Raw genomic sequence first — 27,376 nt, forward strand, 5'->3', positions numbered from 1 at the left:
TGCTTTCCTTGCACGGGTTCTCCATAGAGGAGATCCTTTGGGATCCGGCCATCATCCATTCTCACGACATGACCAAGCCAATGCAGTTGTCTGTTTCAGCAGTGAATACATGCTAGGGACTCCAGCTCATTCCAGGACTGTGTTGTTTGGAACTTTGTCCTGCCAGGTGATGTCAAGGATGTGTCGGAGGCAGCGCATGTGGAAAGCGTTCAGTTTCCTCTCCTGTTGTGAGCGAAGAGTCCATGACTTGCAGCAGTACAGAAGTGTGCTCAGGACACAAGCTCTGTAGACCTGGATCTTGGTATGTTCTGTCAGCTTCTTGTTGGACCAGACTCTCTTTGTGAGTCTGGAAAACGTGGTAGCCGCTTTACCGATGCGTTTGTTTAGCTCGGTATCGAGAGAAAGAGTGTTGGAGATTGTTGAGCCAAGGTACACAAAGTCATGGACAACCTCCAGTTCATGCGAAGAGATTGTAGTGCAGGTAGGTGAGCCCACATCCTGAACCATGACCTGTGTTTTCTTCAGGCTGATTATCAGTCCAAAGTCTTGGCAGGCCTTGCTAAAATGATCCATGAGCTGCTGGAGATCTTTGGCAGAGTGGGTAGTGACAGCTGCATCGTCGGCAAAGAGGAAATCACGCAGACATTTCAGCTGGACTTTGGACTTTGCTCTCAGTCTGGAGAGGTTGAAGAGCTTTCCATCTCATCTGGTCCGGAGATAGATGCCTTCTGTTGCAGTTCCAAAGGCATGCTTCAGAAGGACAGTGAAGAAAATCCCAAACTAGGTTGGCGCGAGAACACAGCCCTGCTTCACTCGGCTTTGGATGTCAAAGGGGTCTGATGTGGAGCCACCGAAGACTACAGTGCCTTTCATGTCCTCGTGAAAAGACCTGATGATGCTGAGGAGCCTGGGTGGACATCCGATCTTGGGGAGAATCTTGAAGAGGCCATCCCTGCTGAGCAGGTCGAAAGCCTTTGTGAGATCTATGAAGGCTATAAAGAGTGGCTGTCATTGTTCCCTGCATTTCTCCTGCAGCTGTCTAAGGGAGAATACCATATCGGTGGTGGACCTGTTGGCTCGGAATCCACACTGCGATTCTGGGTAGACGCTCTCTGCAAGTACCTGGAGCCTCTTCAGTGGACCTCGGGCAAATAGCTTTCCTACAATGCTAAGGAGAGAGATGCCATGGTAGTTGTTGTAGTCACCCCTGTCGCCTTTGTTCTTGTACAGCGTGATGATGTTTGCATCCCTCATGTCTTGAGGTACTCCACCTTCTCTCCAAGGGCTTTATCCTTCTTCAAACTGCTTTAAAACAAGGGGTTTATCCTTCTTCAAACTGCTACTCTCTGACACTACAAAGACAATCCTTGAATTCCTTTGACAGAGGTAGGATTCAAGATGGCTCACACCTAGAACAGAGCAATGGGGAGAAGGTCAACTATGGAACTGGCAACTTCTTCTTTCCCTGGGCTTGCTGGCCAGCCATCCAGAGCTTGTGTTAACGTCCTGAGACAAAAATCAGATGAGAAGTGCTCTTCAGAAGAGGTTCCTCACACAAGCATCTCCATTGCTTAGGGCTGAGAGACATATCACACTTCAACAGTATGTCTGATAACACCTCAGAGTGATACACTGTCTGGGGAACATGGGGAATGAGGAGGCCAAACATGTCCCAACACCCATGCAAAGCTGTAGAACACAAGTGAATTTTAGGCAACAGCAATGAAGTCTTGAGTTGTGATACCAGAAGGTAGCACTTGCAAATTTGAGACAGCCCCCCCCCCCCCATTTTGATGGTAAACTATTGGGGGGAAAAATCCACATCACCCTTTCAGGTACTTAAAAGGATTTGTGGATTAAGCAAATGCATCTGAAATGCCACAACATCTCCTGTGCTGTCTCCTCCAAAGGATACTGAGCGAGAGCAAGTTTGCTATCAAATTTTCTCATTGCTCAGGAAAGTGGGGAGTCTATCAGTGTAGAAGAAAAGCCTCTTTCACCACCTCCTTGCCTCACCTGATGGGATTTGGAAGATGCCCACAAAGGAAAAGTTTGACTGCCTTGAAGCGTTTAATCAGGTCTTGAGCATCACTTTTCAGATAACTCTCCCCTGGCTGCCAGGATACGACTTCCTAAGATTGCCTGAAATATCAGAGAGATTCAGAACACAGAAGCCATTAAGAAATCATTCTTAGACGTTTCTGTATGTTATCTTTCAATCAGCATAGACCGGAGGAAAAGAATGAAATCCCTGCCAAAATGTACTCCTGATCATTAGAACCATCGTTATTACTTCTGTGCTACAATAACCAATAAGATCTCTAATGCTCTCTTCATCCCTTCCTCTTCCTCTCTAAATCTCTTTTATAATAGTAAAAATGAAAAATGAAATATGAAGGTTAACCAAGAAAGAATTGCTGGTTTGATCTGGACTAGACTTTCTGGTCTGGTGAGAGCAATTTTCTGACCTGCTGACGGTTGAACCAAGGGACTATGATGTCAGAGTGTGATGTCACAAGTAGGGCATCAGAGTGTGATGTCACAAGAAGGCCATCACGCTGCCAGGTCAACCCCTGAAAAATTCCAGCATAGGGCCCAATCTTAACCAATTTTCCAGTGCCGGTGCGGCTGTGGCAATGGTGTATACACTGCTTCTTGTATTGGGGAGGCAGTCACGGAGGCCTCCTCAAGGTATGGGAACATTTGTTCCCTTACCTCGGGGTTGCATTGCAGCTGCATCAGTGCTGGAAAATTGGATAGGATTGGGCCCATAGTGGGTCCATTAGTCTAGCACACTGTTTTGCACAGTGATTAGTCAAAGGCTTCTGGGGAGCCCAGAAACAAGGTATCAAGGCAACTACAAGTGCTATTCAGTGGCCTCTGAACCGAGAGGTTCCACTTGGGAGATTTGATTACTATCCATTGATAGGCCTCCTTGAAATTGTCCCCTCTCCTTTTAAAGTCATCCCAACAGAGTGGGTCCATTAGTCTAGCATGCTGTTTTGCACAGTGACTAGTCAAAGGCTTCTGTGGAGCCCCGAAGCAAGGTGTCAGGGCAACAGCAAGCGGCATTCAGTGGCCTCTTAAGTAGCACTTGCAAATTAGAGACAGCCCCCTCACCCATTTTGATGGTAAACTATTGAAAAAAGTAGTTTATTTCTCCCTTTCAGGTACATAACAGGATTTGTGGATAAAGCAAATAAAACTGAAATGCCATAACACCTTCCTGTGCTCTCTCCTCCAAAGGAAACAGTAACACAGAAACCATTAAGAAATTGAAAGTTTCTGTATGTTATCATCTTTCAATTAGTATAGACAGGAAGAAAAGAATGAGATCTTTGCCAAAATGCACTCCTGACCACTAGAACCATCATTATTACTAATACGCTACAATAACCAATAAGATCCTAATACTGTCTTCATCCCTCCCTCTTCCCCTCTCAATCTCTTTATAATAGTAAAAATGGAAAGTGTGAAATAAAGGTAAACCAAGAAAGACTTACTGCTGTTGTCTGGTTTAATCTTTCTGGTCTGGTGAGAGCAATGTTCTGACCAACTGACCAACCAACCGACAGCTGGACCAAGGGACTATGATGTCAGAGTGTGATGTCACAAGAAGACCATCACACTACCATGACAACCACTGCTAAATTCCAACATACTGGGTCCAGGCCAGTCTAGGCCAGTGATTTTTGATGTTTTTCATCTCATGGCACACTGGCAAGGGACTAAAATGGTCAAGGCACACCATCAGTTTTTTGACAATTGACAAGGCACACTGTGCTGCCAAGGGGGAAGGCTCACATCCTCAATGGCCCTACTAATAAATGACCCTCTCCCAAATTCCTGTGGCACACCTGGGGACCATTCACAGCACACCAATGTGCCATGGCGCAGTGGTTGCTAATGGCTGGTCTAGGCCATCATACTACCAGGACAACACCTGCAAAATCCCAACATAGTGGGTCCATTAGACTAGCACCCTATTTTGCACAATGACTAGTCAAAGGCTTCTCTGGAACCCAGAAGATATCAAGGCAACAGAGCAAGTGCTATTCAGGGGCCTCTGAACCAAGAGGTTCCACCTGGCAGTCTTGATTAATAGCTATTGATAGGCCACATCTCCATGAAATTGTCTCCTCTCCTTCTAAAGCCATCAAACTGGTAGCCATCTCCACTTTTTGTAGCAGCAAATTCCAGAGGTTCATTTTGTTCCTTGTCTTTCCATTTGTTTCGTTTTATTCATAAGGACAGTTGGCAACACACTAATAACAAGATACTGTACATTAAATTCTTATCCCAACAAGAAGTCTGGGAGCATAATGAAATCTTTGGCTCATTCCAAAAAAAAATTATATGTTGTGTGATTAATTCCTCTCTTCAGAATCAATGTCCATCCAAATCATTGTGTCACCTGGAATTATGGGAGATGGAGCAATCCTGTTTCAATTTCCAGCCAAAAATCTCCATTTATTTTTTCTTCTTATGTGCTTACTTAGCTGAAATATTTCTACCATAGCCTTGTAGCCCCATAGGGGCCAGCAGGGTGCCTCTCAGCAGATATTAAGCAAAGGAGCGGCAGCCCATTCTTCATATGATCAAGGCCTTAATTTCCTACTATCAATTCCCCTCCGATCTCTGGCTTCCTTTCCTTTGGCCCTGAATGTTATCATATTTCAACCAGTACAAAAACAATGCGATCCCTGTCAAAATGCCCTTCTGATCATTAGGGCCATCATCATTACTACTATGCTACAATAACCAATAAGATCTCTAATATTCTCTTCCTCTCTCCCTCTCCCCCTTCAATCTCTTTAAAATAGTAAAAATGAAAACTGCGAAATGTGGGTAAACCAAGAAGGACTTACTGGTTTGGTCTCGTCTAGTCTTTCTGGTCTGGTGAGAGCAATGTTCTGACCAACTGACAGTTGGACCAAGGGACTGGGATGATGTCACAAGAAGTTTGATGTCACAAGTAGGCCATCACACTACCATGACAACCCCTGTAAAATCCCAGCATAGTGGGTCCATAAGCCTACCACCGTTTTGCACAACGACTAGTTTAAAGGCTTCTGTGGAGCCCAGAAGCAAGGTGTCAAAGAAACAGGAAGTGGCATTCAGGGCCTCTGAACTGAGAGGTTCCACTTGGGAGTCTTGATTAGGCCACCTCTCCATGAAATTGTCTCCTCTCGTTTTAAAGCCATCAAACTGGTAGCCATCTCCACTTTTTGTAGCAGCAAATTCCAGAAGTTAATTTTGTTCCTTGTTTTTGTATTTGTTTCAATTGTTTTATTCATAAGGAGAGTTGGCAACACACTAATAACAAGATACTGTACATTAAATTCTTATCCCAACAAGACGTCTGAGAGCATAATGAAATCTTTGACTCGTTCCAAAAAAAAAGTTATGTTTTGTGATTAATTCCTGTCTTCAGAATCAATGTCCATCAAAATCATTGTGTCCCCTGGAATTATGGGAGATGGAGCAATCCTGTTTCAATTTCCAGCCAATCATCTCCATTTATTTTTTCTTCTTATGTGTTTACTTAGCTGAAATATTTCTACCATAGCCTTGCAGCCCCATAGGGGCCAGCAGGGTGCCTCTCAGCAGATATTAAGCAAAGGAGCGGCAGCCCATTCTTCATATGATCAAGGCCCTAATTTCCTACTATCAATTCCCCTCCGATCTCTGGCTTCCTTTCCTTTGGCCCTGAATGTTATCATATTTCAATCAGTACAAAAACAATGCGATCCCTGTCAAAATGCCCTTCTGATCATTAGGGTCATCATTATTACTACTATGCTACAATAACCAATAAGATCTCTAATATTCTCTTCATCTCTCCCTCTCCCCCCTCAATCTCTTTAAAATAGTAAAAATGAAAACTGCGAAATGTGGGTAAACCAAGAAGGACTTACTGGTTTGGTCTCGTCTAGTCTTTCTGGTCTGGTGAGAGCAATGTTCTGACCAACTGACAGTTGGACCAAGGGACTGGGATGATGTCACAAGAAGTTTGATGTCACAAGTAGGCCATCACAGTACCATGACAACCCCTGTAAAATCCCAGCATATAAGCCTACTACCCTGTTTTGCACAACGGCTAGTTTAAAGGCTTCTGTGGAGCCCAGAAGCAAGGTGTCAAGGGAACAGCAAGTGGCATTCAGGGCCTCTGAACTGAGAGGTTCCACTTGGGAGTCTTGATTAGGCCACCTCTCCATGAAATTGTCTCCTCTCGTTTTAAAGACATCAAACTGGTAGCCACTGCCACTTTTTGTAGCAGCAAGTTCCAGAAGTTAATTTTGTTCCTTGCTTTTGTCTTATTTGTTATAAGGACAGTTGGCAACACACTAAAGAAACAAGATACTGAACATTAAATTCTTATCCCAACAAGACGTATGGGAGCATAATGAAATCTCTGCTGGTGCCAAAAAGACATTAAATGTTGTGTGATTAACTCCTCTCTTCTGAATCAACTTCATTGTGTCACCTGGAATTATGGGAGATGGAGGAAAACTCCAGCCACTTTCTCCATAGCTTGTGTCTTTAATCCAGGTGTTTTCTCTGGGATCCCCACATCTTTTCTGGGCCTTTGGGTCTGTTTTCTCATATTTTGGGCAAATTGGTCTCACCAGCAGCTCCTGTGCATTCAGCAGCTGGGAGCATTACAGGTAGCTTTTGGCCCTTTCTTTTATAAGCACCATAAGTTCTTTCTCTTCTGTTTGAACCAGAGATCCTGCCAGGGACTGGGATATACCTGCTGACATTTCAATCTGTCCGACTCCAAAGGGGAACAGACAGGTATCTTTCCACTAATCAGGTAAACCAGTGACATCATCATAACCAAATCTTAAAACTTGCAAGCCCACCAGGAACTGAGTGGTCTTCATGCCAGTTTCCTGAGAACCCAAACTGTGGGTCTCGGAGAGAAGTACCCACTCACAGGCAGCAAGAGAAAGTGGTCTGGAAGTTCCAACTTCCAGGTAATTAGGACAGGGACTAGCAGTGTAGCTCTGTCAGGTTCTGATTCATTTCAGTTCCGTTTTTCCACTGGTTTACAAAATTTTCCTAAATGAGGCAAGCAGAATAGTAGCCAGAGCTTCTTCTGCACATTTTTATTGCACATTTTTATCTAGTTGCCTTGTTCTTTTTTGTTTACTCTTATTTAATGTTTTAATACAACTGGTTACATTTGAACCCTTGATCTGCCTGGAACTTGTTTCATTCTTGCATTATCAGGTTTGCTTCGAGCATATTAAGCTCTCTTTTATTCCTTCCTTTCATTCCTTTCATTACATTATCAGTAATTCTTACATCACCAGGCCAAAATTCACCACTACCTACCCATATCTTATTCTCTTTTTTTTCTTCCCATCAATGAGCTCTTCCAGCTTTTTGCCCTACATTCAGGCTCAGGCTCATTCATACCTCTCTTTTATTCTTTCTCACATGTTCTGGTTCAAATTGGCCACAGATTGCCTCTGTAGCAGTCCTGTTTCAGTTTCGTACTATCCTCCTCCCTTTATTTCTTCTTCTTATGTGTTTAGTTGAAATATTTCTGCCACAGCCTTGCAGCCCCATAGCAGCCAGCAGGGTGTGTTTCAGCAGACCTTAAGCAAAGGAGCACATTCCTCATATGATTGAGGCCTTAATTTCCTACCATCAATTCACCTCTGATCTCTGGCTATCTTTCACTGAATGTTATTATATTTCAATCAGTATAGATAGAAGGAAAACAATGAGATCCCTGCCAAAATGCCCTTCTGATCATTAGGACCATCATTACTACTACGCTACAATAACCAATAAGATGTCTAATGTTCCCTTCATGCCTCCCTCTTCCCCTCTCAATCTCTTTATAATAGTAAAAATGCAAAATGCAAAATGAAGGTAAACCAAGGAAGACTTACTGGTTTGGTCTGGTCTTGTCTTTCTCATCTGGTGAGACCAAGAAAAACCAGTTTGGTCTGGTCTGGTCTTTCTTGTCTGTTGAGAGCAATGTTCTGACCAACTGACAGTTGAACCAAGGGACTATGATGTCAGAGTGTGATGTCACAAGAAGACCATCACACTACCATGACAACCACTGCTAAATCCCAGCATGGCTGGCCCATTAGACTAGCACCATGTTTTGCACAGTGACTAGTCAAAGGCTTCTCTGGAGCCCAGAAGGTATCAAGACAACACCAAGTGGCATTCAGTGGCCTCTGAACCAAAAGGTTCCACTTGGCAGTCTTGATTAATAGCCATTGATAGGCCACCTCTCCATGAAATTGTCCCTCTCCTTTTAAAGCCATCAAACTGCTAACCATCACCACTTTGTGTAGCAGCAAATTCCAGAAGTCAATTTTGTTCTTTGTCTTTTTATTGTTTTATCTGTTATTTTCATTGCATTGTATATTGACCTTTAATACAAATCATCAGGACAGTTGGCAACAAACTAAAATGTGGGGTCCCCACATCTTTCCTGTGCCCTTTGATCTGTTTTCTCCTATTCTGGGAGCAGCGCAGGTAGCTTTTGGCCCTTTGTTTTGTAAGCGCCAAAAGCTCTGTCCCTTCCATTTGGGTTACGTTCCTGTCAGGGACTGGGATCTGCCTGCTAATTGGCTCACATTCCCATCTGACTCCAAAGGAGGAAATACTGTTATCTAGGTAAACTCTTTCGACTAATCATGTAAACCAGTGACATCATGATAGCCAAATGTTAAAAATTGCAAGCCCACCGGGAACGGGATGGTCTTAATTCCTGTTGCCTCTGTGGGTATTGGAGAAAAGTACTCACACATGGGGCAGCAAGAGAAAGTGGTCTGGGAGTTAAGTAACTGGGATTGGGACACAGTCTAGCAGAGATCTTTTAGGCTCTGATTTATTTCAATTTTGTTTTCCCTGTGGGTTAAAAAACATTCCTGAATGAGTCCAGCGGAATAGAATCCAGAGCTCCTTCTGCTGGCCATTAGCAGTAACCTTCCATTACTGTTTTGTATCACACATTTTTATGTAGTCACCCTGTTCTTTTTCAATTTTATTTACTTCTCTTATTTAATCTTTTAATAAAGCTGGTTATATTTTAACCCATGGTCTTCCTGGTCCCTGGATATGGGAAAAATAGAGTGGATTGTCACATTCCCTCATTCTGCGGGCACTGCTGTGATAAGAATCACTAAGGTTCAGTATTCTGCTGGGAAGGGGGTATTGGTCAGGTGCCCTTCTCCTAGTCTGATTGGGCTGGTGGCAGCAGATATATTCTACTGTTTTACCCTATTCTGCTGCCTGTTCAAAATAGAAAAGAAGGGAACAGGAAGGGAATGAGCCTGCTAACCACTAGGCTCTACTTCCCTGGGTCAACCTGCAGTCCCTTGGGGAGTCCCATCTTCTTCCTTGACAGTTAGTATAATTTTAAAGACCACACTCATGTTCCCCCTACATGCAGCTCTCTCTCTCTCTCTCTCTCTCTCTCAATTAAGAGATCCTAAAGACTTTAATTTCTTTAGAAGCAAGATGCTCCAGCCCCTTGATTATTTTATTTGTCTTTTTCTGCATCTTCCTCAAGTCTGCAGTTATCCTTTTTGAGATGTGGTGACCATAATAGTACACATTATTCCAAATGTGACCACATCATAATTTGTATAAAAGGTACTGCAGTACTGGCAGTTTTGTTTTCAATTTTTTATCTCTCAATAATCCCCTAGCATGGAATGTGCCTTCTCCCCAGCATCCCTCATACATGATCAAAATGCTCATTGAGATATCCACTGTGACCCCAAATTATTCTTCTTCCATAGTCATCACCATTTTGGACCCCATCAGTGCACATGTGGTGGTTGGATGTCTTGCCCCAATACGAGTCACTTTATGTACTCACAATGAACTGCCATTTTGTTGACCAGTCACTCAGTTTGGAGAGGTTCGCCTGAACTCACTGCTGTCAACTTGAGACTTCTGTGGGAGAAGTGACAGCATGTGAGTGCACACAGAAGTGCTTTGCGCCCGCTTGCCAGGGCTGGGCAGGGCTCCTTGCACCTCCTGCAGCCTGCTGTAGCCCTACATTGTAAAATGTAAGTGCAAAGCACCCCCCCTCGCCCCCCTTAGTGCCTCCCTCCACTTCCCAGGCTCTTAAATGGACGGGGAAGTGTTACACGAACTGGTGGGTCGCGACCCAACAGTTTAAGAATCACTGATCTGAAGTGTCACTCAAAATAACCTCTCTGAATTCCCTGTTAATAAGTTTAATACCATTCACTCACACTCTTAACAGTAAATCACAAGATAATACAAGCAAATGTTTCTATATTGCTTGGTCTCTCACCTGATTCCAACCGACTCCTCTTCCCCGACACTCCTAACTGCCTCAGAATGCTCTTGCCCATCAAATGCAGCTCCGCAACAACAGCTGAAGATGTGACAAGTTCCAATTCCAGTTCCATGATATCCTCCCAGCAGCCCTAAGAAATATTTAGGCAGAGGACTAAATACACATGCAACTGTCCAGAGGGACATAGGCTCAGTTCTGGTCCCAGTCCTTAGCCAACCAACCACTGGAGGATGCCTTGTTTAAAGTCTCAGTTCAGCTGCCTTTGCACCTCTTGATTCCCCCTGCCATCCTCATGTTCCAGTTAGGAAGCCCCGATAGCACCTTTCATCGCCCAACAGGAAAAGGGACTGTGAAATCACAGAAACCTCATCTCCAAGACCCTTGTCAAAAGGGAATGTTGGCAGGGACTTTGTGTGAGCATGTTGGAAAAACGAGGTTCAACTGTATGAGTCGGGCAGCCTGCCCAGTTTGGGAGGTGAACTTGTTCCTTCTAAGTGGAACTTAGTGCAGGGACTGTTGAGTTATAAACCGGCTTTCTTTTCTTTTACTTGGCCTGTAAAATCAAGTACTTTATTTGATTTTGCTGGTGTTGTCCTATGCCCGTTCTTTCAATCTTATAATACATCTTTTCTATTTTTTGAAAGCATCTTTCCTATCTGGTAAAAGACAAGAGCCAAGAGCTATTTACCTCCCTGTTTACCAAAATACTCATTTGGCCAAATGCTACAAGATCTCAGAGAGTGACCATGAGCAGAGAACAGGCATTAGCACCTTTTTCTCACCCTAGCAACACGTTCAGTGCTGAGAGATGCATAGGTCAAAGGGCTGCTCACATACCAGTGCAAAGAAATGAGAGGAAGTCTTAACCCATCTCTGCTGGCAGTGAATCTACCTGCCCCCTGTACTGTCGTCGTTGTCCCCGCTACTGGGGCGGGACATAGCCATGACAGCCAGAACAGGTGTATGCTTCAGTCTTCCCTTCAGAAACCCAAGAGTGACTGCAAGGTGAGACACACAGGCCAAGTGGCAAATATCCCAAGTCATTCTAGTCGGATGTCCTGCCCTCTCAACTAGCTTGCAGTCTCCCAACTTAACATCATATCCTGTATGCTTCCTGCAAATGATCTGCTAATCTATTTATGTCCTTACCTGCAGGCTGCTGCATTGTTTGCTTGTGTTTTATTCACTCTTATTTCCTTGCCTCAAACTGCACAAAAACAAATACATTTTTTTTTAAGATTGATCCTTGGTGTGAGAACAGGTGTCAAATATACATATAGACCTGGCCTCCCTGTCAGAGTGTGCCTTTGTCCAAGGGGCCGGGTCAGCTTGTCTAGGGGGTTCACCCTCACCCGCAGGCATGGCAGCTGTACTCATGGCTAAGGTCTCCCCTCCTCCTCTGTCAACTGCAGCAGAAGAAGCTCCAGAGCCCTGGTCTACCAGGCTTCCCAATGCAGAGCCCAATCTACCTGCCTGGCAGATATGGCCTCCTTTTTGCTCTGGCAAGGAAATGTCCAGCTCCCCTCCTTTGATGTCACGCCCCTCATATGTCACCCAGTGCAGTCTGCACTCCCACTGTGATGTCACTGGTCACCACACAGACAGGGTGATCAGATGTCATAACTGCAAAAGAGGACCCCCAAAATGTAGGGTATCCAAGAAAAATGAAGGACATGACAAAATAAAAGCTAAAAATACTTGTATATTAATTTCGCATGGTCAATTTAAACACTATATTGCTCATTATTTAAAACTCTATTACATTCAACTTATTACATATAATTTATTAATCACAAGAAGGCTATGTGCTACCTGCAAGGGTCATTCACAAGGAAAAGGAGGACATTTAAGTTCTTTTCCAGGACATGAAGCTAAAAACATGTCCTGTAAAATGAGGACATCTGGTCTCCCTCCATACAGATCCTTGGGGATCCCCACTACTGTCCCTTTTTTCCTACCTCCTGCTTCCTGATGAAGACCTTTCCTTTTATCCCATGATGGCTCAGTTCACTCAGAAGCTTTTAGAGCCCGAGTCCTGTAGCTATGAACGTTTGACCCATCTGAGGAAGAAGTGACACTTCGGGCGCAATCCTAACCAACTTTCTAGCACTGACATAGCTGTGCCAATGTGGAAGCCACAACCACTACACCTACACTACACCTACAGTGCCATTACAACCTGCAGTGGGGAGGCAGTTAAGGGGGCCTCCTCAAGGTAAGGGAATGTTTATTGCCTTACCTTAGGGCTGCATTGTGGCTAAGTCAGTGCTCAAAAGTTGGTTAGGATTGCACCCTTTGAGGTCTACTCCATTGGCTTGGTTGAAACCAATGGCAGTTTCGCTCCTTCCCTCCAGACTTGTCTTCTTTAGCAGCCCTTCTTACCTGGCTGCCTCTGAGAGAGAGGCAGACAGCTACACCAGCGGTCATTTGGCCCCTCCCTCTCTCAGAACCTTCATCCTCAGTGGACATTCCATCTGGGCATTAAAACAATTGTGTCACATTATTTAAGAACTGATAATTGTATTTGCTTGCTTCCATATAGGGCTTAGGAATGCATATACAACACTGGTTAACACAGTGTCAAATCATGGCGGAAACTCACCTGCTACAATAGCTCATTGGCTTGTAGATCTGCTTACCTTGAAGGAGTGTATAGGAGCTCAGGGACACAGCTGTGGGACTATAGCTGCTGCAGAAGTATGTTTTGGTACACATAGGACACTTTCCATTCTAGTGTGAGCCTAAAATACAATTCGGCAACTATTTTGTATATTTAATAGATTTTAGAGAGACTTAAGAGTGTGTTTTCTGTATTACTGTATCTAGCTGCCGATGCTGTGGGACAGTGGGAAGCCCTGTAGACCTGGGCCCCTAAAGACTGTTCTGGCTGTCCCCATCCTCTCCCTGCTCTGTTCTGCTCCCTCCCACCCTTTCTGCCCACCCCTGTCACCACCCTTCCATTCCCCCTTTGCGATGGGGTCCAAAGGAAACTTGTACCCCCTGATAAAATTCCTCTCGGAGGCCCTGTTCCAATGTCTTTGCCTTTGCTGAAAAGCAAAAGCGGGGAGTTCACTTTAGACTGGGGCTTGTTGTGATTAACCCACTTCCTCCATGAAGTTTCAATTTAAATCACCCCCAAGCTGTTAAGAGCGGAAGGGGAGTGTGAGGGGTGCCCCGAAATGGGGGGTCTCAGGGCATCACCTGGCGGGGTGCCGAGGGTCGGCTGGATGGTCTCATGGGACCCCTGGGTGGAGTGTCCACTTCCCTGGGGTTCCTTGCAGGGGAAGCCTCAGACCAAGCCAGGGGGAGGGGGTTCATGACACCCTTGTCCTCCGCCCTGGAGGCAGGACCTGAGGCCCTTGGTCTTCAGGCAGAGGCTCCAGCCTCCTGCCTTCCCTCTCCAGAACTGCCTGTCATCACAGGCCTCCCTGCTTTTATCCTCCCCAGCCACACCCTCGGCTCCTCCCCTCCCTCCCTCTCTAGGCTTAAAGGGGCCCTGGCCTGCTTCCCTCCTCTTTGGTGGTTAATAGTGACTCGGCCCTGCTCACTGCTCAGGTCAGGTGAGCCCTGGGAGGACAGTCTCTCCCACCCAGCTGCCCTACATCTTACCTGGTCAGCTGGAGAGGTGGTGGTGGCTCTATGGCCAGGCAGTCATGGACAACCTTCAGTTCATGCGCAGAGATTGTAATGCAGGGAGGTGAGTCCACATCCTGAACCATGACCATGGTAGAGGAGGAGACAGTGAGAAAGCTAATAGGAACTAGAGACTAGTGTTCTTGCTGACTGCTTCCTCTGCTGTCCGCTGCCTGTTAGCATTCTCACTGTGCAGTGGCGGGTTTGGGGGGCAGGGGGGTAAAAGCCCCAGATGCCATGCCCATGGGCCTTGCCTCTGCCTGCCACACCACCACCTTCCCTCTGGAGCCATTCCAGGGACAGGCAAAGCTCCACGCAGCATTAAAGACCACTTGGAAACCCTTCTGAGCCTTCTGACGTGGTCTTAAGCAATACTTCTGAGTAAATGCAAAAACGCTGCCTTTTGCAAAGCATGTTCAAATGAAGTCAGAAGAGTTATGAGAGTGACGGTGGGGGGATTTGAGCAGGATTTGCTACTATTCACAGTTTCAGGTATTTGCGATAGCAGCAGGAATGTATCCTCTGTGGATACTGGCGGACGCCTGCATTATTATTAATAAAACTTATTATTTTTAGTATGATTCTCCCTACAAATCTCTGGAATTTTTTGCAGCACTAAGCATGTAGACCTCAACAAGTCGGAAACCCTGGCCTCTGAGTGGCCTGCTTGGAGGCACGCTGTGCAGCATGGCCTTTCCCAGTTTGAAGAGACACTTGGCCAACAGTCTGAGGCTAAGAGGCAAAGAAGGAAGGCCCATAGCAAGGGAGACAGACCAGGGACAGACTGCACTTGCTCCCGGTGTGGAAGAGATTGTCACTCCCGGATTGACCTTTTCAGCCACACTAGACACTGTGCCAGAACCACCTTTCAGAGCACGATACCATAGTCTTTCGAGACTGAAGGTTGCCAATACAAAAGAGCATCTCTCTATCCACTCTGTCCATCCCCTGCATAATTTTGTATGTCTCAATCATGTCTCCCCTCAGGCGCCTCTTTTCTAGGCTGAAGAAGCCCAAACGCCGTAGCCTTTCCTCATAAAGAAGGTGCCCCAGCCCCGTAATCATCTTATTGGCTCTCTTTTGCACCTTTTCCATTTCTACTATGTTTTTTTTTTGAGATGCGGTGACCAGAACTGGACACAATACTCCAGGTGTGGCCTTACCATCCATTTGTACAATGGCATTATAATATTAGCCATTTTGTTCTCAATAACTTTTCTAATGTTCCCAAGCATAGAATTGGCTTTTTTTACTGCCTTCGCACATTGAGTCGACACTTTCATCGACCTGTCCACCACCACCCCAAGATCTCTCTCCTGATCTGTCACAGACGGCTCAGAACCCATCAGCCTATATGTGAAGTTTTGATTTTTTGCCCCAATGTGCATGACTTTACACTTACTTAAATTGAAACACATGTGCTATTTTGCTGCCCATTCTGCCAGTTTGGAGAGATCCTTCTGGAGCTCCTCACAATCACTTCTAGTTTTCACCGCACAGAAAAGTTTGGTGTCGTCTGCAAACTTAGCCACCTCACTGCTCAACCCTGTCTCCATGTCATTTATGAAGAGGTTGAAAAGCACCGGTCCCAGGACAGATCCTTGGGGCACACCGCTTTTCACCTCTCCATTGTGAAAATTGCCCATTGACACCCACTCTCTGTTTCCTGGTCTTCAATCAGGTCTCAGTCCAGGAGAGGACCTGTCCTCTAATTCCCTGACTGTGGAGGTTTTTTAGCAGCCTTTGGTAAGGAACCGTGTCGAACGCCTTCTGAAAGTCCAGATATATAATGTCTACAGGTTCTTCCGCTTCCACATGCCTGTTGACCTTTTCAAAAATTCTATAAGGTTCATGAGGCAAGACTTACCCTTACAGAAGCCATGCTGATTCTCCCTAAGCAAGGCCTGTTCATCTATGACTCTATGTATTTTGAGATCCTATCTTTGATTGAGGCATTCCACCATCTTACCCGGTATAGATGTAAGGCTGACCGGCCTATAGTTTCCCGGGTCCCCCCTCTTTCCCTTTTTAAAGATAGGCGTGACATTTGCTATCCTCCAATCTTCTGGCACCTTGGTCGTTTTGAGGGACAAGGTGCATATCTTAGTCAAGAGAACAGCTACTCAATTCTTCAATTCCTTAATAACTCTTGGGTGGATGCCATCAGGGCCCGGTGACTTATTGATCTTTAATTTAATTAAAGGGACTTCAATTAAAGGGGGACTTCAATTATCCTCACATCGACTGGGTCAATTTTTGTTCTGGTGACAAAAAAGAGACCAGATTTCTTGACATACTAAATGAGTGTTCCTTAGAGCAGCTAGTCATGGAGTCCACCAGAGGACAGGTGACTTTGGATTTAATATTGTGCAGCACTCAGGACTTGGTTAGAGATGTCAGTGTTACTGAGCCATTGGGAAACAGTGACCATGCTGCGATCCATTTAGACATGCACATGGGGGGAAGAATACCAGGCAAATCTGTAAAAAAACTCTTGACTTACAAGGAGCGGACTTCCCTCAAATGAGGAGGCTGGTTAGAAGGAGGTTGAAAGGGAAGGTAAAAAGAATCCAATCTCTCCAGAGTGCATGGAGGCTGCTTAAAACAACAGTAACAGAGGCCCAGCGAAAGTGTATACAGCAAATGAAGAAGGGCTTGACTTAGTCCAGGAGGGTGCCCACATGGCTAACAAGTCAAGTTAGAGAGGCCATAAAGGACAAGGAAGTTTCCTTCTGTAAATGGAAGTCTTCCCCTAATGAGGAGAATAAAAAGGAACATAAACAGTGGCAAAAGAAATGTAAGAAGATGATACGGGAAGCCAAGAGCGACTATGAGGAACTCATGGTCAGCAACATTAAGGGGAATAATAAAAGCTTCTTCAAATATGTTAGAAGCAGGAAACCCGCCAGAGAAGCGGTTGGCCCTCTGGATGGTGAGGGAGAGAAAGGGGAGATAAAAGGAGACTTAGAAATGGCAGAGAAATTAAATGAGTTCTTTGCATTTGTCTTCACGGCAGAAGACCTCCGGCAGATACCGCTGCCCGAATGGCCCCTCCTGACCAAGGAATTAAGACAGATAGAGGTTAAAAGAGAAGATGTTTCAGATCTAACTGACAAATTAAAGATCAATAAGTCACCGGGCCCTGATGGCATCCACCCAAGAATTATTAAGGAATTGAAGAATGAAGTTGCTGATCTCTTGACTAAAATATGTAACTTGTCCCTCAAAATGGCCACGGTGCCAGAGGATTGGAGGATAGCAAATGTCACACCAATTTTTAAAAAGGGAAGGAGGGGGGGACCCAAGAAACTATAGACCGGTCAGCCTTACATCTGTACCGGGTAAGATGGTGGAATGCCTCATCAAAGATAGAATCTCAAAACACATAGATGAACAGGCCTTACTTAGGGAGAATCAGCATGGCTTCTGTAAGGGTAAGTCTTGCCTCACAAACCTTTTAGAATTCTTTGAAAAGGTCAACAGGCAGGTGGATGTGGGAGAACCTGTGGACATTATATATCTGGACTTTTAGAAGGCATTTGACACAGTTCCTCACCAAAGGCTACTGAAAAATCTCCACAGTCAGGGAATTAGAGGACAGGTCCTCTCCTGGATTGAGAACTGGTTGAAGACCAGGAAACAGAGAGTGGGTGTCAATGGGCAATTTTCACAATGGAGAGAGGTGAAAAGCGGTGTGCCCCAAGGATCTGTCCTGGGACCGGTGCTTTTCAACCTCTTCATAAATGACATGGAGACAGGGTTGAGCAGTGAGGTGGCTAAGTTTGCAGACGACACCAAACTTTTCTGTGCGGTGAAAACTAGAAGTGATTGTGAGGAGCTCCAGAAGGATCTCTCCAAACTGGCAGAATGGGCAGCAAAATAGCACATGTGTTTCAATTTAAGTAAGTGTAAAGTCATGCACATTGGGGCAAAAAATCAAAACTTCACATACAGGCTAATAGGTTCTGAGCTATCTGTGACAGATCAGGAGAGAGATCTTGGGGTGGTGGTGGGCAGGTTGATGAAAGTGTCGACCCAATGTGTGGCAGCAGTGAGGAAGGCCAATTCTATGTTTGGGAACATTAGAAAAGGTATTGAAAATAAAATGGCTAATAACATAATGCCATTGTACAAATCAATGGTAAGGGCACACCTGGAGTATTGTGTCCAGTTCGCCACATCTCGAAAAGGACATAGTGGAAATGGAAAAGGTGCAGAAGAGCGTGTCTAAGGGCCCAATCCTATCCAATTTTCCAGGACCGGTATAGCCATACCAATAGATCCTGTGGTGGAGAGGCAGTCACAGAGGCCTCTGCAAGGTATGGGAACATTTGTTCCCTTACTTCAGGGCTGCATTTCAGTTGCACCGGTGCTTGAAAGTTGGATAGGGTTGGGCCCTAAGATGATTACTGGGCTGGGGCACCTTCCTTATGAGGGAAGGCTATGGCGTTTGGGCCTCTTCAGCCTAGAAAAGAGGTACCTGAGGGGGGACATGATTGAGATATACAAAATTATGCACGGGAAGTATAGAGAGGATAGAGAGATGCTCTTTACACTATCACATAACACCAGAACCAGGGGACATCCACAAAAATTGAGTGTTGGGAGAGTTAGGACAGACAAAAGAAAATATTTCTTTACTCAGTGCATGGTTGGTCTGTGGAACTCCTTGCCATGGGATGTGGTGATGACATCTGACCTGGGCATCACCTAAAAGGGGACTGGACAAATTTCTGGAGGAAAAATTCATTACGGGGTACAAGCCATGATGTGTATGTGCAACCTCCTGATTTTAGAAATGGGTTATGTCAGAATGCCAGATGCAAGGGAGGGCACCAGGATGCAGGTCTCTTGTTATCTGGTGTGCTCCCTGGGGCATTTGGTGGGCCGCTGTGAGATACAGGAAGCTGGACTAGATGGGCCTATGGCCTGATCCAGTGTGGCTGTTCTTATGTTCTTAAACTACAATTCCCAGGAGGCCTTGCAGGTCTCTTGTTCCCTGGTGTGCTCCCTGGGGCATTTGGTGGGCCGCTGTGAGATACAGGAAGCTGGACTAGATTGGCCTATGGCCTGATCCAGTGGGGCTGTTCTTATGTTCTTAAACTACAATTCCCAGGAGGCCTTGCAGGTCTCTTGTTCCCTGGTGTGCTCCCTGGGGCATTTGGTGGGCCGCTGTGAGATACAGGAAGCTGGACTAGATGGGCCTATGGCCTGATCCAGTGGGGCTGTTCTTATGTTCTTATGTCCATGTCCTCTGCTGAGCTCAGAAGCCCACCTGGAGGCAAGGGGAGCTCGCCTTGCCTCCGGAGGGTGTGTGTTGGGGGGGGGGGGCTGCGAACCTGATTTGTGGATAACTGAGTCTGCAGATATGGGATATGTGGATATGAGAGCCCCCTTCACTCTATTTTTTTTTCTTCAAAGCCATTGAAGTGCTGCATATTCACTTACAAAAAAAAACTTGACAATCATCTTTCCACTATAACAAGCTATCTATACAGTGCACAGCAACCCTGTATAAAAACTTCAGTAAAAACAAATCTTATTGAAATAAAGCAGCAGTGTTTGTTTCTCACAGACAACTGTAAAAGAGAATAACAACAACAACAACAACAACAGGTATTTATATACCGCCTTTCTTGGTCTTTATTCAAGACTTTATTCAAGGCGGTTTACATAGGCAGGCTTTTATTTAAATCCCTTATTAAATAGGGATTTTTACAATTTGAAAGAAGGTTCTTTCTTTCAAGAACCACTACATTCAAGGTGTTTCGTTCCGATCTGGCTTCACATTCTGGCCTCCATCCTCCCACGCTCAGAGCAGATGGAATGGCTCGGCTTCAGCTTGTCAGCTGCTTCAAGGTCGCACGGTGCCGGTGGCCTCGAACTGGTGACCTTGTGGATGTGGATGTTATCTTCAGGCAGACGGAGGCTCTACCCTCTAGACCAGACCTCCTGCCAGAGAAAAACCATAGTTGTTGGGTGCATAAAATGAACTTAGCTGACTGCTAATAGTGAGTGCTTCAGGTGAACCTTCAGAGTCTGGGTTCCATCACAGAGAAGGCCCTGTCTCTGGTAGCCACCTGCTGCACATCTGCCAATAGCTCAGAGGAAAACATTGATTTTTTTTTTTCCACATGAAAGCTTCTAGAATCATTGTTTACCTACTATAGGGAGGTTGGAGAGGGAAAAATGGTAAATTTTGTGTTAGTTGGGTACAATCCAATCAATAACAAAGTTCCCATTCATTTTAATGAAGCAGAATTGCAGCCATTGTGACATTTAGACATTACAAATACCTTAAGAATAACAAAGATGGGAGACAGAACCAGATTTACTCAAACCACTTTTCTTTTCATGAGTAGCTTTTAAAAATCATATGTCTGGGAGTCTTGGGCTCCTTAAAGACCTATCTGCCATTATTGATTTCCCTGAAAGGCAGCTAATTCATACACCTACAAAGTTTCAGGAGAGTGTACCTACAGCCACCTAAGACATTGGTGTGATGGTAAGACTGAATGAGCATGGATTGGCAGCCTACCCTGTACCTGAGTGCTCCCTTGCTCAAATCCCAGCCCCCTTGCAGAGAATAAAATAGCAGATAGCAGATGCACTGAGAATAAATTGGGTAAATCAATATGAAAAGTGTTCCCTGACAATGGAACATTTGAAAACCACTGCAGTACAATAACTGATGATGCGTCTGAAAAATGTTCTAGAGAAACTGAATACTGGATATGTGCTGTGACTGTGCTCTGAAGAACTCCAAAGCTGGACAGCAAGTGTGTCTTACGCTTTTTTCCTCCTTTTTAAATGAAGAACAACCTATTACACCATCTACAAGCAAGTGTACAGCATGGAACATCAGACCACCTTTAAGTGTTGCCCTGGGTGGCACAGGAAGGATGATGATGAGCCCGGGTGCCTACATGGTAAGTTGCAATTATTTAATTACGTAAGCGACTTCACTCGTTCTTGAAGTGTACTCGTAAAAAAGATAAAGTCAAGTGTGAGCGTGGCAAATCCATTTGGAACATGTCAGTCCTACTGGGACAGTTGTCAGGATGATGTAATTTAGCGGTGGCTCACTGTTGCACATGCATTTGGAAGCAAATTCAGGTTAACAGTCATGTAATTGTGAAAAGGCTCTCTGTTTTGAGTCTCTATCCATTTGAATGACTGGCTTATGTAAAAAAATTTTTTTCTTTATGTGGGATTTGTAATACAGGCTGTTCTGTTCCCCAGTGGATAAAAAAAAAAAATCAATGGATACCAAATCGGTGGAAAAATAGCTTTAAAACTCCCCTTCCAGGTTTCTTGCACCTCCCTTGTCACCCCAGAATGCATTGGTGTAGATGCTATACTACATTCAGCCACTAGATGGGGTGAATAATGGAATCTAATGGAATGAAATTATAATGACATATTTAACAGTGCAAAGGTAGGACATTGGATTTTGATGCTTTTTTCCCCTTGTTTCAAGGCATTTAAAGATGGACTCCAGTATAAGTGGTGAGTCAGATCAGTGAATGCCAAATCAGTGGATACCGAAATCCCACCTGTACTGATTGTTCTTAAGAGTTTTGTTTTTTTAAGTCATAAATAAGAGTTTTTTTCATCCATAAGTAAGAGTTCTTAAGAGGTTTTTTTTAAAATCCGCAGTTACTCCTAGAGTCCCAGGTGGTGGCTGTGGTTAGGGGAGCCTTTGCTCAGTTTCGGCTGATTTGCCAGCTACAACCATACCTGGGTTGCTCGGATCTGGCCACAGTGACCCATGCTCTAGTGATATCTAAATTAGATTACTATAATGTACTCTATGTGGGGCTGCCTCTGAAGACGATTTGGAAAATCAACTAGTGCAGAATGCGACTGTCTGTGTGGTTGCTGGGGCTTGTCGGTTCAACTGAGTTGGGCCACTGCTTCAGCAGCTACACTGGCTGCCAGTTTATTTCTGGGCTGAATTCTAAGTGCTAGTTTTTTACTTTTAAAGCCCTATATGGTTTGGGATCAGGGTATTTGAGGGACCGCCTTCATCCATATAATCCTACCCGTCCTCCCAGTTCATCTGAGGGGGCCCTTCTGGCTGACTGCCACCAGTAGAGGTAAAGGGGGTGGCAATTAAAAATAGGGCCTTCTTGGTGGTGGCACCCCGTTTACGGAATTTCCTTCCTCAGGAATTAAGAACATCTCCCTCTCTCATCTCCTTTTTGGTGGGGCCTTAAGTCCTCCTTATTTGTGAAAGCTTTTAATTGACGATGAGGGCTGGCGCTTTTTAATGATATTTAATTGTTGTGATCCTGGGGGTGTTTCAATGTTTTAATTGCGTTACTCTTGTATTCATATTATGTATTGATTTTATTGTTAGCCACCTTGAGTCCCCTTTGATGTGGGAGAAAGGCAGGATAAAAGTACTATAAACAAATAAAAATAAGAGTTGCTTTCTGGTTACAGTGCTGTGCTCTGCAGATACTTGCTTCAATGGAGGGAAATGCTCTGCAGGAACATCCCAGGTGTGTCAGTGTTCAGCGGGGTTTCAAGGCCCATGCTGTCAGTATGGTGAGTCAGATGTTAAAGCTTCTGTATTCGCTTTGAGGAACTGTTCCTTCAATGTTGTGACATTTAGCATTGTTAGATAAAAGTTTCTTTGGAGTGAAGTTCTCAAATCCGCAGAAATAAATGCATCTAAAATGACTGTCACTGGACTACATGCTGAGATGGCATAGAGACTGGACAATACATAATAGACAGGATGCCTGGAGTGGAGTAATAGGCTGTAACTTACAATTGGAGATCTAAAATATAGAATGTGGTGTCTTGATAAGTCTCCCTGTCAAGGTACCTGTTCAAGGTACCCACTCAAACAATTGATGACCTAACATGATTCCTGCTAGATTGTCAGCAGCAGGTGATCATGTTGGCTCTACCAATGTCCTTTTGTATGACATTTCACATGTGACTCAGGGCGCAATCCTAACTAACTTTTCAGCACTGGCATTGCTGTGCCAGTGGGGCATGTGCTGCATCTTGCAGTTGGGGGGCAGTCACTGAAGCCTCCTCAAGGTAAGACAATGTTTGTTCCCTTACCTTATAGTTGCATTGCCCTTACCTTTGTGCTGGAAAGTTGGTTAGGATTATGCCTTCATTCTGGTTGGTTTGCGGATTGGCAGTGTTGGAAGGGAGAAGGGAAGGAGGTCCTTGGGGGCTCCAGCATAATCTCATCAGATTATGGAATCAAATGTGGCTTTCTCTCTCTTTGGATTCATGTGTGGTCAATTCTAAGTGCCCTCAATACCACAGCCTTCTCATTCCACAACCTGCTATGTACCACTGTAGTTTAATGACATTGGTGTATGTTTGACCTTGGGATGACCTGCCTTCCTGCAATCCAGAGGCTAAATGGAATTGGGGATCACAAGGAGTAATTCCACTGTTATGACCAGAGCATTCATAGATGCAATGGCTTGTGTGATGGAGAGCGCTGATCAGCATGTTTGAGGCGCATAAACAGAGTTGTGTTTCCATTGACATCTACATTGTGTCAACTTCAGCAGGAGCTTCAGAACTCCCTTTAACTTTGACAGGGGAATGTGAAAAGAACCTGAGCTGATACTTCCAACCTCCAGTTGCAAATGCAGCAATTACCTTAATGTCTAAAGTATAAAGGCATTCTCTGGAGGAAGGCAAGGCATATGGCGTGCCAAGACAAGGGAAATGGTAGAGCTGCAGCATATGCAGCGATCAGGTCAGATTCTGGGATTAAAACAAGATTGCATGGTTATTTCCTGGGGAGCTGCCTGGAGTGCTGACAAGATGCCATTTAAAAACAAGGCTGCTTAGTCTGCCATTTCTTTACAACTGGGAAGAGTTTAATCATGGTGGCCTGTGCACTTTCTTCTGATTCCTGAGGGTCTGAAAGGAATTTCAACCGTCATCACTTCTAGCACTACATTTCGACTGCTTGTCGAGAGACTGCCGGGAGTGGATCTGTAATCAGATTCTGTTGATGAGGAAATTTCATTTGAAAATAATGGCGAGGGACATTCGTTCTCCTGGCAGGAGAATGGAATGAGACAGGATGAGAAGACTTCTGGAAGTGTTGGAGACCTCTAGCAGAAACACACTAGGATGGTAGTTGTTTTGATTGTGAAGTTGACAGCTCTGTCGATAGAAAGGGACTGTGGTTTAAATTCCTTTTTGGTGATTGAAAGGGGGATTGTTACCTTAGGACATTAATTGTGAGATAATTATGCTTTGCAACAGCTTTCTAATGTTTAGTGGTGTTTGAACATGGTGTTGGGGTGCAATCCTAACTCCTTATGTCTGTGCTTTCCAACACTGACATAAGGGCATTGCAGCTCTGAGGTAAGGGAACAAACATTCCCTTACTTTGAGGAGGCCTCGGTGAGTGACACCCAACTGCAGGATGCAGCACATGTCCCATTGGCACCACTATGCCAGTGCTGGAAAGTATTGACATAAGGGGTTAGGGATTGTGCCCTTGATGACCTTACTCAGAAGAAAGCCCATTGTGTTCAGTAGAGCTGTCATTTTATCGTGCTCACCAAAAACAAACACCTCTATTAATCATCATGTTGTTGGCAACCTTCAGTCTCAAAAGACTATGGTATCGCGCTCTGAAAGGTGGTTCTGGAACAGCGTCTAATGTGGCCGAAATGCCAATTCGGGAGTGACAATCCCTTCTACACTGGGAGCAAGTGCAGTCTGTCCCTGGTCTGTCTCCCTAGCTATGGGCCTTCCTTCTTTGCCTCTTAGCCTCAGACTGTTGGCCAAATGTCTCTTCAAACTGGGAAAGGCCATGCTGAACAGCCTGCCTCCAAGCGGGCCGCTCAGAGGCCAGGGTTTCCCACTTGTTGAGGTCCACTCCTAAGGCCTTCAGATCCCTCTTGCAGATGTCCTTGTATCGCAGCTATGGTCTACCTGTAGGGCGCTTTCCTTGCACGAGTTCTCCATAGAGGAGATCCTTTGGGATCCGGCCGTCATCCATTCTCACGACATGACCGAGCCGTCTCTGTTTCAGCAGTGCATACATGCTAGGGATTCCAGCACGTTCCAGGACTGTGTTGTTTGGAACTTTGTCCTGCCAGGTGATGCCGGTAATTGTGGTTGGTTCCCGCACTGGGGGGATTAGAGACTTACCGATTGTGTGGAAATTACCCTTCATCTCCTTGTTGCAGGTCAGGGTCTACACTGATGGTTGGTGAACAGTGACTTGCAACTGGACTATGTCATGACCTAGATTACATTTCATCCCCACACATGTTCTAGGAAAGGGGAGAGACACACGAGCAAAGGGAAGGGAGCAGTAAGAGGCAAAAGAAAGGGATGTAGCTCAGTGGTAAAGTACTGACTTTGAAATGGGAACCTTCTGCATGCAATCTCTGGCATCTCCAGGCAGGGCTGTCTGAAACCCCAGATTGTTGCTACCAAACAGTGTAGGCAATGTTGAGCTAGATGGACCTGGCACTGACTTGGCACTGACTTGGCATAAGGAAGCTTTGTATGTATATTGTTTAAAACGCTCAAAGACTTCAGGTCAGTTCAGATGTAGTGCAAAACCATGGTTCTGTGCAGCATTTGTGGGCCTTAGGCTTGCACATTGTCTCTTCCTTCTTGCACATTAACGGGGGAGGAGATTTAAAGCTTCTTTTTGTAGTTTAGGAGTTCTCAACCAGTAGTATGTGTACCACTGGTGGTACACCAGGCACTGTTGGGTGGTATGTGCACAATCCTTCGCCCGGCAGTGAGACCGCAATGGGAGCTTGCAATAGTGATAGGAAACTTGAGCCAGTGGGCAGAGCTCTAGTGCATGGTTTTCTAGAGCAAGAAAAAGCTCTCCTGCCCGCCCCGAGCCTCTTACTAACCTTGGAAGCTCCCGTCATGGTCTCCAAACCTGGAAGTAACTGGCAATGACGTCTGATGGTGCCTCCAAGGATAGCGGGCGGCAAGTGGTACATCAGGGGAGCAGTGTTGAGAAATGCTGTTTTAGAACAACCAGTTGCCACATCTAAATACAGGAAACTAATTTATTCAAAACAGGATATCAAACTACTGTATTGTTTAATCCTGGTTTGTTGAGCAAACCATAGTTGCCATTTTCAGGCAAAATGAGAAACTGTGGTTTGTTCTAAATTATAAACAAACTTTAAATCTTTCTCAATTGCATATGAAGGAAGGAGAGAGTGCATGAACCAAAGGCTCATGTGCTCCCTGGGGCATTTGGTGGGCCACTGTGAGATACAGGAAGCTGGACTTGATGGACCTATGGCCTGATCCACTGGGGCTGTTCTTATGTTCTAACACTGAACTGTGGCTTAGTTTTGTGACTAAACTGGGCCTTTAACAAAGTTTTGCCTAGGGCACTGTCTACTTCATTAGATACACCTAAATATAGATGCAAGACTGAACAAAACCTATAGTGAGTCCCATGTTTCAGGCTGAGATTAAAGATTGAAGATAAAGATAAGCTTATAAAAGTGTCATACCCTGACAGCATATCTTGCTTTATTTATTTTTTAAGCATTTAGAGCAGGGGTCTCCAAAGTTCTTGGCCAAAGGGCCGCATCAAATATTTGGCACAGTGTCGAGGGCCAGAAAATTTTTTAAATATAAAATGTAAATAAATACATTAGGGCACAATCCTAACCTCAGGTCTACTCAGAAGTAAGTCCTGCTCAGGTCTACTAAGCAATAAGTCCTATTTTGTTCAATGGGGCTTACTCTCAGGAAAGTTTGGTTCAGATTGCAGCCTTAGAGATGGAACTTAGATGAATGAATAAATGAATGGGCTCAAATTTCCAGGATTTCTCCAAGCACCAATATGCACGACAGAAAAAAAAAAAAAGCACACACTTAAATAGACCCCCATTTCCCCATGCTACAAGCACAGCTCTTGGTCTTGTTAGGTCAACTGGGCCAGAGGCTCTCAGGGGACAAGATGCTGGCCATGGACCAGAAAGAGGCTCACCGCGGGCTGCATCTGGCTCCCAGGTCAGGGTTTGGAGACCTCTGATTTAGAGGGAAGAAATAGTTTAACTTGGAATGTATGGTTTTGAAAAATGCTGTAACCTGAATAGTTGTTCACTTGATTGCTGGGCACTCGTGCCAGCTATTGACTGTTGGGACAAAATAGTGGTATTTTTTTTTTTTTAAACTAAGCCATTATTAATACATTACATCGAACTGTGGCATAGAAGGCTTTTAACAGTTCACCAACATGACAGAGAACAGCCTAGGGATATCGTAACAATCTATAATAGTGAGCTATTCCCTTGCAAATTGCAAAGGGAAGTCTAATGACTCCCTAAGAGATATCAGAGCATATTTTGTAAGCTCGCAATATATTTCGGAATCGGAGTTAACTTGGATATGAATCACAGAATAAAGAAATACAATCCCTATGCATCTTTGCATTTCATC

The 27,376-nt window shown here is 44.8% G+C and overlaps 1 protein-coding gene across 1 annotated transcript in view; it reads left to right on the forward strand.

The window, feature by feature from the left end:
* Positions 1 to 27,376, forward strand: part of LOC136645313 (multiple epidermal growth factor-like domains protein 6) — a 260,946-nt gene that overhangs the window by 24,282 nt on the left and 209,288 nt on the right. The window contains exons 4-5 of the mRNA XM_066621547.1: positions 20,759 to 20,871; positions 22,391 to 22,495. Of these exons, the coding sequence (XP_066477644.1) occupies positions 20,759 to 20,871; positions 22,391 to 22,495 (218 nt within the window). The remainder of the gene's footprint in view (positions 1 to 20,758; positions 20,872 to 22,390; positions 22,496 to 27,376) is intronic.

The sequence above is a fragment of the Tiliqua scincoides genome, chromosome 3, assembly GCF_035046505.1.
Source record: "Tiliqua scincoides isolate rTilSci1 chromosome 3, rTilSci1.hap2, whole genome shotgun sequence".
Taxonomy (NCBI): domain Eukaryota; kingdom Metazoa; phylum Chordata; class Lepidosauria; order Squamata; family Scincidae; genus Tiliqua; species Tiliqua scincoides.